The following is a 12,869-nucleotide window of genomic DNA, read 5'->3' on the forward strand; positions in this document are numbered from 1 at the left end:
TGTCAGAATCCTAGAAAAATGAGGACTAATATACTAAAGTCACAAACTTTGTGGTATTAAATTTTCAAATAATACTTTAGTCTCTATTAGTATAAATAATTTTTTAAAATCAAGTTCTCTCTCAAAGTTTACTTGGTAACACTGGAAATGATTAAGCCTTTTACAAAAACAGGATTTATATACTTTGATATAATCAGTGCTACATTGAACCTATTAAAAATATTAAGTCCAGTTTCTTTTTTAATTTAAAAAAAGTTTTACTTAATTGCTTAAATAAAAAATAACATTAAAATAATTCTACATATAGTTACAAAGGATGGTAGAGCTTGCAAAAGTCTCTTGTAACTTTGAAAAAATGAATGTGATATATCCATGATGTTCTAAGAATATGAAATTTTAAAAACTAAAGACTTCTATCTAATTCTTGGTAAAGCCAGAAGAATTAAAAGACCTCTATATGAACATATTCATTTTACTCAACCACTTTTATGGACTGAATGCTTGTGAGAGACTGAGTGTGAGTTGATCTGGTTCCAAGAGACCTGGAAGCTGAGGTGCTACCTTCAGGGTGAATGGTCCGCGGATATTTTGCTGCAGTAGCTTGAGGAATGGTTTGCTGAAAAAGCAAAAATATACTTTAAACAATTCCATAAAATTATACATACTAAATATTATTTCATTATCTACAGTTTAACCCAACAAACATTAGTACATGTAGATTCCTATTAGAGTCTTCCATTTAGGAAAGCCATCTTTAAAATACTTGATGTAAAATTATACATATCAAATCAAAACATTCACTGTGCATCTCAAAAGCTCTATGATACAGCTTTTGCTTAGGAAATGGACAAAACCTCTTGAAACAAAGATACTCATGTCAGATTCCATTTAATTAGAGTTCCTCTTTAAAGAAATAAAAAATAACCTCCTTTCTTAAAGTATTTTATATAAATGTTTCTTTGTACATAAATAACTGGATAACCGCTACAAATGGAAGAGATTCGTGCAAATGGCATGAAATTTTAGTTGCTAACCACTTGATCTGACCATAACAAAAGCGCTATTTCTCCTTAGGGATGATGGGCAAGATAACTGCAGAAACAGACCATGGCACCACTGGCATCGTGTCTACAAAACATAGCATAGAACCAAGTAGCCTTAGGGGCAAGCAATTATCCAGCAGATGGAGCTCCAGTGTCAGAAATCTGGAGAATGGTTTATTAGTAAGTGTTTCTGATAGTTCTAGTTCCTGGGATCCTGGAATAAAATGAAAAATAGTACAGAGGACTGCCACTGTGCCTGTTACACAATCCAAAGCAGGTAATAACGGAAGCAGTTTATGGCTATTTAATTCATGGCCAATTACTGAAGAGTCTTTGGACATACTCAATAAACAAAAGGCAGTTAGAGAGATAAATATCAAACAGGGGTTTTAAGTCTTTAGTTTCTTGGTTCTTTTTCTGTAAAGTATCACTCCAATCAGTATAAAACCACAGTATGTCAGAATTAAAAATAAACACATGTGCTCTCTTTACATCTTATCTTACAAATGGACAGTCTCTCTCCTCCATTTCTTTATAAACATCCTATGTGCTGATAAAAACAGAAATGAGTTCATTTCCTCTCATCTTTGATAACTAAGCTCACATTTTCAAAAATATGTAGAGAAGTCATCTAAGGCCTTTCAAAGTCTGTCCAACCTACAGAGGCTAAGATGATTCTCCACCCTCCACGTTTTCAGTCTGGACTTGGTACTTCCATCTCAGTCTGCAGCTTCACTGTTGCACTTTACCTGAGGCTAAATTTAAACAATCAATCCAGCTTCTTTTGACTTAATCATCTAGCAACAATCTAGTATTCACAAAGAAAAGGATTTACAATCATTCCCTACATCTTTTTGACATATTAAGTAGATGGGAATGTTGTTTAAAACTGAAAGTTTATACAGAGGGCATTTTCTTTTATAATAAAATCAATCCTTGTTTCTCTTTAGGGATGTGTTCTCATAACTTTTAGAAATTAAACTTTTTGAGATAATTGTTGATTCATGTATGATTGTAAGAAATAACATAAGATATCCCATGTGTCCTTCTCTAGTAATTTTTTATTAAACTCGCTTATGGCTTTACAGTTTACAAAGTGCCTTTATACATCTCATTTAATTTTCATATTACCTCATTTAATCCTGAATCCTGACAGTTAACTCTAAGAGCTAAGTGCTCTTACTGCTCCTGTTTTACACATGAAAAAAAATGGAGGCTCAAATATTTTTTGGTTTGTATATGATCACAAAGGTAGTAAGTAGCAAAACTAAGGCATTAACTCAGGTTTTCTTGTTTATTTTTGCTTAAATTCCATGTACTTTTCTTTATATCACATGAATTTATTGCAACCTGATTTTTTTCCCAAGTTAGAAATATGTTGACAATTATATTTGAAAAAGTAGGAAGAAGACTTCCAAAAAAAAAAGGAGCAAAAATTAAATACCATAAAAGTAGGTAAGTTTTTCTTAGGGTAAAAAATATGCTATATGGATAGCAGTTAATGAGTAAACAGTTTTTGTCTTTTTTAAAAAATTATTGAGAAATCATTTATATATTTTACCCTTTTGGCCATCAACACACTGGATTACTTTTTGTATCTGATAATTTTTATATTATCCCGGATGAGCCCCTACCCTCATTCCCTAGTGGCTCAGATGGTAAACCATCTGCCCACAACGCAGGAGACCTGGGTTCGATTCCTGGGTCAGGAAGATAACCTGGAGAAGGAATGGCAACCCACTCCAGTATTCTTGCCTGGAAAATTGCATGGACAGAGGAGCCTGGTGGGCTACAGTCAATGGGACTGCAAAGAGTCGGACACGACTGAGCGACTAACATGCACACAGCATACAACTGAGAAGAATCAAAGGTTCTGAAATTAATCTCTTAAAACAAGAAAGGTATATATATAAAGCAGATGTAATAATAACTGATATAAAGACTGTAATAATAGTAAAGGCAGAACAAGTAGCAGTCATCATAGATTTTTATCTTCTCCTCAACATGGCATTTAAGTGCTCATTAGTCTATCAACTCTCAGGAAAAAGGTTTTCTTGACAAAAAGTTACCAAAGGCAGACTCACCACTGTGACCGGATGATGTTTTTCCACAACAACGGAGCTCATGGGAGGAGAAACTCCCATTATGGCTAAACTGCTACTGATTCTGTTTTTTGAAGCAAAATCACATCTCCCTGTGACCCGGGCCGTGATCGTTCTTCCAGCTTTCTGTTGCGCTGATGTCACAACCCTGGGCCCATACTGTAAAAGAAATGTCCGGTTGGTAGAAAATCTATGGCAAAGTTTATGGTACTTTTGCTTCTGCAACTTAAAAAGAAAATACACAGGCACTTAATTTTTTTAAAAAACCAGGAAGTTGGTACTGGCATGGATGCCTGGGTATAGTTCTATGTCACTTTATTATGTGTGGATTTCTATAACTATCACTGCAATCAAGACACACAACTGTTCCATCATCACAAGGCTCTCCCTCACACTGTCCTCTCTTTAGAGTCATATCCATCTCCCTTCCCAAACAATCCCTATTCTTCAGAACCACTAATCTGTTTAATGAACTGACCCTTACGGATAAATTACCCGCCATTACACATATGCTTTTGTGTCTTCCCCTTTTCCTTATGGCATTGTTAATATAATTTTTCTTCACGAATAGGTTTTTTTTGGGGGAGGGGGGAGGTGTCGCACTATGTGGCTTGTGGGATCTTAGTTACCCGACCAAGGATGGAACCCGGTCCCTCAGCAGTGAAAGCACGGAATCCCAACCACTGGACCAGGGAATTCCTGGAGTTTCCTTTTCCTTTGAGAGTTATTTGCAGCGTACTGCAAAAAATGGGATGATCATATCAAAAGGTAATGCCAGGTTTTACAGCTTTTGTTTCCTACAGTTGGACAATACTCCAGAAAGGTTACATTTACACCAGGAGTAACACATACATGTACTCGTTCTTTTTTCATGATCAACTAATCCCATCAGCTGGGCAAAAATCAAAAGGAGTAAGAAAAAAGGGAAATGGCATATTTGGAAAACTCCAATATTTGTATTTCAATATCTGACATGGAAACAATGCAGATTATTGCTCAAGAGTACAGGGCTCTGAAGCCAGATTTTCAAACTCTGAATTCAAACTGCATTAGTAACTGTGTCCACTGGCAAGTTATTCTCCCTAGCCCTCAATTTCCTCATTTATGAAACAGGGAGAGCAGCCCCAGCTGACTAATGCTAGCCTTTCATTTTCTGTTCAGATGAAGAGTGAAGAAAAACCTTACTAAACAGCTTAAAAATCCAATTAAAAATCTTCAATTATTTCAACTGGAGTTATAAAAAGTAAAGTGCCATCTATTGTTCAACTTTGTGAACTACAATAGTACATTTGCTAAACAGCACATGTTCAGTAATATGTGCTGTCAAAGGCAGCACATATATTTTTTGAAAATTATTTTCATCATGAAATTCTGATATTTTAACACACTGATGATGTCTACAGAAATGAAATAATTTTACAGATGAAGACATTCTTTCACTAGAATGATATTCCTCCCTTCTTCAGTTATTTGTCTCCTGATACTCTGCAGTTTACTTTCTACACACACCTGCTTTTAGCTCCTGGAAATATTGAGGAAGACTAGACAAAAGTTTTGGAAGGAAAGGAAATTTCTGTGATTCAAATGAAGAGAAAGACAGCCAGTCCTGGATCACAAATCTCTCTTCTTTTCCTATGTCCAGCAACAATGGTTTCACATAAGGTAAGTAATCCAAGTAATGTATTTGTTTCTGCTTTTGTCATTATGGTTCTTTCCAAAAGCAAGAAGACGTATTTGAGGTAAATCTGAGTCTTTAATTTAGAGGATGAGATGGTTGGATGGCATCACTGACTTGATGGACATGAGTTTGAATAAGCTCCAGGAGTTGGTGATGGACAGGGAAGCCTGGCCTGCTGCAGTCCATTGGGTGGCAGAGAGTCAGACACGACTGAGCGACTGAACTGAGTATTTAATTAAATAGAAAAGGAAGAAAACTAGCATGATACTTACAGATTAGTTAACTTGTCATTCTCCTTTCTCTCTAAAGGCTGTACTTACACCACTGAAATGGAATGCGTGGCTGTTCTGAAGGAGCAGAATGTCGTTGGAGGGATGGGGGAAGAAAAAGGCCTACCTAATATTGTTTTTTAGGTTTCAGAGACTTCAAAATTATCTCAGGTGACCAAACTGTTTCAGAAAGTAACAAAAAAGGGTGGTAAATAGACTCATTCATTGGGTTCTTCCTACACACATTCAGATTCAGATACAAACCCAGATGTACAAATGTACGTGTAGTCCTATTTTAGATGGGAATTTTGAAAAATCTAGCTCTGTGTGTTATCTGGATATGCATATGAATGACAAACCACCATGTTTATTTAAATGAGATCATTAGTATAGGATCTCACTTCAAAATGTGTAATCATGAAAAACAAACACAGCTGAACACATGCCAGTAGAATTTTAGTGTCTTTCTATATCAAAACTCCCCGACACATTCAAATTTCTCTTAAGTCATATATTTTTTTAAGCCTCTTTGAATGAGGAGCAAAAATATGTTGAGATTTGCAAAAATAGCAGATTTTAAAAATTTCCCCCTAAAGTTAGTAGCTTCCAAAAGGCAGAAATTCAAGTCAGCAGCAATACTTCAGATGACTAATTATCCAGTTGACTGAATATGTTCCCTTAGCTACAGAGAGCTGCCTAGCACTACGGCACCTCCAATGTAACTCTTTTAAGATCTAAAACCTACTCGGCCATCTTTCTTCCTTTCATGTAAGTGGTTAGGGTCAGGGAAGAGAGGGAGACAAGCAAATCAGAATAATCCCAGTACCTTTATAGAAGCTTTATAGAGCCTTTATAGAAGCCTTTGTGCCAGATCCAAGCCAGAGTAGGGAAGAAGGGCACATGGTTTTTTTAAAAAAGCCCTGCAGAGTTGAGTCTGATAAACTTGGCCAGTATCCTTGTGCCCTTTGAGACACTGAAGAATACAGGTTTAACAACAGTAGGCCAGGAAGTCAGAACCATGATGTGCAGATAAACAGCTTGATTACTTGGACTTCAGGTAAATTCTTCCACAAATACTCCATCCTCCTTCAGTACTCTTCCCCCTCTATGGACCCCTCTATTAGCAGCTAGTGACTTTAGGAAAAACAATTGCTATCTTCACTCCAATTATAAATGAAAACTTAAAACCTAATCAAATTAAGATGGAGTCAATACAGAGTAGCATTAGTATCTGCTTCCATGAAGAGCGAAGGCCTCCCTGGTGGCTCAGACAGTAAAGAATCTGCCTGCAATGTGGGAGACCCAGGTTTGATCCCTGGGTCCAGAAGATTCCCTGGAGAAGGCATGGCTACCCACTCCAGTATTCTTGCCTGGAGAATCCCATGGACATAGGAGTCTGGCGGGCTACAGTCCATGGGAATTGCAAAGAGTCGAACACAACCGAGTGACTAACACAAAAGAGATGAACAGAAAATATACAGAAGAGCCATTAGCCTCCTAAACCCTTGAAACTTTCTTTCCTTTAAAATTAAAACGTTCTTCATTTTTGTTTAATTATCACTACTGTAATAGAATTGTCAGGTATTATTTTCACTATAAATTAATGTTTTAGTTATTTGTATATTAACTATTTTCTGTGGATTGGCCTAAAGACCATTTAGACCTTTTTTCCTCCATGGGAAAATATGTTCTGAGTTCAAAATATCCACCTTACAAACAAGTTTGGAACCCTTTTCCCAGCACAGGCACCTGCATTAACTGTACTGACCATTTCTTCCTGTGCAGCAGAAGCTGTAGCGATCAGTCCAGCGCCATGGGGAGCAGAAACGGGGAGGTGGGCTGAGGAAGCGGAAGTGGCACCGGCAGAGGTGACGGAAGCCGCTGAGGCAAAGGCAGCCGCGCAGGGTGCTCCGAGGGCCGCTGCTGGTGGGGATGGCGGCACTGCGCCCGCCGAGGGCACCGGAGGGCCGGAAGCATCCAAAGGAGCAGAAGGAGGCTCTTTTCCTTGAACACCAGGACCATACTCTTCCCTTTTATTGGTCGTGAAATCTGTTCCCAGAAACCACACATTAATTCCATTAACACGTTTTCAAGTTAAGATTACTTTTACCTTCCCAACAAGGAAAATCCGTCATAGCTAAAATTTGGTCCCACAGAAATACAGAAATGTGTCATCACTGGATATGTTAATAGGGTTCAGTGAATACAGTATGTCAGTGTTAACTGGTTAATGTCAGCATTAACCGTTACAGACTTCAGACCACTTCCTTTAACACATGAGAGTTAATGAGTGATTTGCTTTTATGTGGAAAAAAAAAGGTACTCACCTGGGACCTTACAACTACTACAATAATACGGTCACACTGTGCCTAAGGATTTATGTTCTTTCCATTATTTCATACAACTATCCTGATAAATGGTGTGGTATTAGATCTTTAGAATAATTTTCTGATAATCACCATACCCTCTTCATTTACCATCTATTGCTCCTATTCTAACAGACCAATGAATTTTTTTTTTAATAAACAATGTTTAGAGACATTTTAGGTTCTGAGTGAAAAGTACAGAGAGTTCCCATATACTCCCTGTTGCCACATACCCACAACCTCCCCTACAATGGGTATTATGCACCATAGTGACACATTTGGAGAAGGCAATGGCACCCCACTCCAGTACTCTTGGCTGGAAAATCCCATGGACGGAGGAGCCTGGTAGGCTACAGTCCATGGGGTCACTAGGAGTCGGACACGACTGAGTGACTTCACTTTCACTTTTCCCTTTCATGCACTGGAGAAGGAAATGGCAACCCACTCCAGTGTTCTTGCCTGGAGAATCCGAGGGACGGAAGAGCCTGCTGGGCTGCCGTCTATGGGGTCGCACAGAGTCTGACATGACTGGAGCGACTTACCAGCAGCAGCAGCAGCAGTGATACATTTGTTACAATCGATTAACCAACACTGATACATCACTGTCACTCACAACTTGGGGTTTAAAAACCAATGTATTTTTAATTCTTGATTTTTTCAGCAAACAGTAATAAATCAGTCTGTAACACTAAAATCTTTACTTTTGATACTGCAGAAGAAATGAATTCTTGCAGGCAGATTATATGTCATGAATTAAGAGCATATTTGTACACTTAACTGATTTTAGTGACACATATCTAGTAACCTTTTCTCAAAACTGAAACTTAATCTTAGATCAAAGAAATATAAAATGTCAGCTTCCAGAAGCTACGATGAAGGGCCCTATTCTAGATTTTTCCCTCTCAGTATGAGGATTCGGTTAAAATTTCCATTTGAGACTGTATATGCATGCGTGCTGGAATCAAGATTGCCGGGAGAAATATCAATAACCTCAGATATGCAGATGACACCACCCTTATGGCAGAAAGCGAAGAAGAACTAAAGAGCCTTTTGATAAGGGTGAAAGTGGAGAGTGAAAAAGTTGGCTTAAAGCTCAACATTCAGAAAACTAAGATCATGGCATCCGGTCCCATCACTTCATGGCAGATAGATGGGGAAACAGTGGAAACAGTGGTTGACTTTATTCTTCTGGGCTCCAAAATCACCGCAGATGGTGACTGCAGCCATGAAATTAAAAGACGCTTGCTCCTTGTAAGGAAAGTTATGACCAACCTAGACAGCATATTAACAAGCAGAGACATTACTTTGCCAACAAAGGTCCATCTAGTCAAGGCTATGGTTTTTCCAGTGGTCATGTATGGATGTGAGAGTTGGACTATAAAGAAAGCTGAGTGCCGAAGAACTGATGCTTTTGAACTGTGGTGTTGGAGAAGACTCTTGAGAGTCCCTTGGACTGCAAGGAGATCCAACCAGTCCATCCTAAAGGAGATCAGTCCTGGGTGTGTTCATTGGAAGGACTGATGTTGAAGCTGAAACTCCAATATTTTGGCCATCTGATGCAAAGAGCTGACTCATTGGAAAAGACCCTGATGCTGGGAAAGACTGAGGGCAGGAGGAGAAGGGGACGACAGAGGATGAGATGGCTGGATGGTATCACTGATACGGGTTTAGGTGGACTTAGGGAGTTAGTGATGGACAGGGAGGCCTGGCGTGCTGCGGTTCATGGGGTCGCAAAGAGTTGGACACAACTGAGTGACTGAACTGAACTGAACTGATGGGTGCGTGCTCAGTCACTCAGTCATGTCCGACTCTTTGTGACCCCATGAACTGTAGGCTGCCAGGCTCCTCAGTGCATGGATTCTCCAGGAAAGGATACTGGAGTAGGTAGCCATTCTCTTCTCCAGGGGATCTTCCCGACTCAGGAAATGAACCCAGATCTCCTGCATCACAGGCGGATTCTTTACCATCTGAGACACCAGGGAAGCCCATATATACCTGATATCAACCATCAGGGTGAGGATTTCAATATTCAGTCACTGAGATGTTTCAGAATATTTGAATAGAGGGCATTATGTTACCCTATGTTTAAATGGTTTTCTATGTTGTCCTCTTTCCATCTAGAAATTTGGGCTACTATGTAAGTTCCTGTCTTAAGAATATCTTTATATAAAATTGAGCAATAGTTACTTCATTAACGAAGTTTAATGAGGATTATAATGCCTAGGTCCTTTGAAATAATTTGAAGAGACTAATTCAATATAAAAATACTGCTTTTGCTTTGAAAACACACATACACACTGAATTTTAACATGTTTTTCATAGAAAGTGATTCTGATTGTCTACTTTTAGGTGGGTGGCAGACTTATCAGGTACGGAACCAGTATTGCAATTATTCTAACTTTAACTGGACACATTTTTCAGCTGGAAAGTATTTTTCTACTGTTCCTAAAACTACTTTAAAAATTGGCAGGTATCCTTTTAAAGGCCATTTGTATTGTCACATTTTGTCTACCTCACAGAAACTTCTGTCTGAACTATAAGATTTATTAGGACACTGTACAATATAAGATGCATTGAGGATTACGGTGTGATGCTGTGAAAGTGCTGCACTCAATATGCCAGCAAATTTGGAAAACTCAGCAGTGGCCACAGGACTGGAAAAGGTCAGTTTTCATTCCAATCCCAAAGAAAGGCAATGCCAAAGAATACTCAAACTACCGCACAATTGCACTCATCTCACATGCTAGTAAAGTAATGCTCAAAATTCTCCAAGCCAGGCTTCAGCAATACGTGAACCGTGAACTTCCAGATGTTCAAGCTGGTTTTAGAAAAGGCAGAGGAACCAGAGATCAAATTGCCAATATCCGCTGGATCATCGAAAAAGCAAGAGAGTTCCAGAAAAACATCTATTTCTGCTTTATTGACTATGCCAAAGCCTTTGACTGTGTGGATCACAATAAACTGTGGAAAATTCTGAAAGAGATGGGAATACCAGACCATCTGACCTATCTCTTGAGAAACCTGTATGCAGGTCAGGAAGCAACAGTTAGAAGTGGACATGGAACAATAGACTGGTTCCAAATAGGAAAAGGAGTACGTCAAGGCTGTATATTGTCACCCTGCTTATTTAACTTCTATGCAGAGTACATCATGAGAAACGCTGGGCTGGAAGAAACACAAGCTGGAATCAAGATTGCCGGGAGAAATATCAAGAACCTCAGATATGCAGATGATACCACCCTTATGGCAGAAAGTGAAGAAGAACTAAAGAGCTTCTAGATGAAAGTGAAAGAGGAGAGTGAAAAAGTTGGCTTAAAGTTCAACGTTCAGAAAACTAAGATCACGGCATCTGGTCCCGTTGCTTCATGGCAAATAGATGGGGAAACAGTGTCAGACTTTATTTTTTTGGGCTCCAAAATCACTGCTGATGGTGATTGCAGCCATGAAATTAAAAGATGCTTACTCCTTGGAAGAAGGTTATGGCCAACCTAGACAGCATATTTAAAAGCAGAGACATTACTTTGCCAACAAAAGTCCGTCTAGTCAAGGCTATGGTTTTTCCAGTGGTCATGTATGGATGTGAGAGTTGGACAGTGAAGAAAGCTGAGCACCGCAGAATTGATGCTTTTGAACTGTGGTGTTGGAGAAGACTCTTGAGAGTCCCTTGGACTGCAAGCGATCCAATCAATCCATCCTAAAGGAGATCAGTCCTGGGTGTTCACTGGAAGGACTGATGTTGAAGCTGAAACTCCAACACTTTGGCCACCTCATGCGAAGAGCTGACTCACTGGAAAAGACCCTAATGCTGGGAAGGATTGGGGGCAGGAGGAGAAGGGGACGACAGAGGATGAGATGGTTGGATGGCATCACTGACTCAATGGACATGGGTTTGGGTAAACTCTGGGAGTTGGTGATGGACAGGGAGGCCTGGCGTGCTGCAATTCATGGGGTCGCAAAGAGTCGGACACGACTGAGCGACTGAACTGAACTGAGGATTATGGTTGCAAATAACTGGAAGAAATTTTAAAAATTATAAAAAAACAATTATCTTCAGGGGACCAGGAATAATTTTTTCTCTGGTGAATTATAAAATTCTATTTTAATAGCTGTTATTAAAATGCCACAAGACTTAAGTATCACAGAGCAAGTCCAGCTTTAGATTACAATGCAATTTTGCCTTTGGTAGCTTCATCAATACTAGCATGTACTGCTGATGTGGGTCTTACTATTCCTGTCATCTTCTTCTTCCATTTTTATAATAAAGCACAAGGCCACTCAAAACCTCTTAGATTCCAGAACCTGGCATTAGCTACAGGTGACAATAGACTTAAAAGCAACAGGAACAAAATAAGTCACACTGTATAATGATCAGAATACATTTGCTCCAAATCTTGCTATGGATATTTGCTGGTAGGAGACATTGCTGTATTTGAATTTAAAAATTTAAGATGGTAAATATATTAAGATGGTAAAACATTGTATCCTAAGTCAATTCACAACCTTAAGTAGGTTATGTTAAATAGACTTCTTGTAATCGAAGGTAGCAAGTTCTAATGATTAGAAGTTCTCACTGCACTTGTGAAACCCAGTACCTGTTGTTATAAGTAGATAATTAAATTCTTCAACTTAATATATTCAACTTGCTAACAATTAACAACTGAAAGCATACTCTTCAATCGCTGGAGATGGTACATTTGTTTTCAGCATTACTACTCAATTAAAAGACCACTTGTTGGAGAAATCAAGTACTCATTTGGGTATCAGCAAGATAAAGCATTCAGCCTGGAGGGTCTATCTATGAGACCCTCTAACTTGTCTGGGAGCCACACACCACGACTGCTTCAGAAAGAAAACAACTTGCCTGAACTCACCACCATCCACAGCACACACATTTGAAATAAAAAATATTTGTTGATGCTTTGAAAATGAGGGCATAACAAGCACAGACAAGTTGTTCACAGGACTGAAATCGTATTAATGATGTTACAAAATAAAATTGTGTCACTGATGAATAATCTGATTTTCAAGCAGGATTTAAAAATACTGCAAAAATGTTCACATATTTATATACATTAAGTTTATGAGGCTGACTTAAGACTGCAACAATTACATCATTACTATCCTCTTACACATTAGTGTTTTTTATCTTTTAAAGTGCTTGCAATTGTATTTCATTGCATTTTCACAAGAACCCGCTATAAAGCAGGTAATGAAGATTTATATTATCTTCTTTGTTCACAGAAGAAATTTTAGTTTTCTAAAACCCAGTGAGCAAAATAGGCCTCATTGTAAATTGGTGGCAAAGTTGTTCTATGTCATGCAGATGATAAGAACCATTCAGATCCAAGCCAATACATGGACTTTTCTTCACACAGAATTATTTTAGTTGACTTCTATAGATAGGCCTATAT

The 12,869-nt window shown here is 38.5% G+C and overlaps 1 protein-coding gene across 12 annotated transcripts in view; it reads right to left on the reverse strand.

Moving 5' to 3' along the window:
- Nucleotides 1-232: 232 nt before the first annotated feature.
- The window catches only part of POC5 (POC5 centriolar protein), a 32,642-nt gene continuing 20,005 nt past the window's right edge, over nt 233-12,869 (reverse strand). For 8 of the 12 annotated variants that reach the window (XM_081513940.1, XM_081513932.1, XM_081513936.1 and 5 more), the window contains 3 exons: nt 6,861-7,141; nt 3,128-3,304; nt 233-616 (listed from right to left, as the gene is read on the reverse strand). In XM_081513940.1, coding sequence (XP_081370066.1) covers nt 473-616; nt 3,128-3,304; nt 6,861-7,141 — 602 coding nt within the window. In that variant the 3' untranslated portion in view covers nt 233-472. Of the gene's footprint in view, nt 617-3,127; nt 3,305-6,856; nt 7,142-12,869 lie in introns of all 12 variants that reach the window. The other 4 variants (XR_014060559.1, XR_014060562.1, XR_014060561.1 and 1 more) reach the window with 1 other exon arrangement.

Source organism: Giraffa tippelskirchi, chromosome 7, assembly GCF_054371585.1.
Source record: "Giraffa tippelskirchi isolate mGirTip1 chromosome 7, T2T-mGirTip1v1.2.pri, whole genome shotgun sequence".
Lineage (NCBI taxonomy): Eukaryota > Metazoa > Chordata > Mammalia > Artiodactyla > Giraffidae > Giraffa > Giraffa tippelskirchi.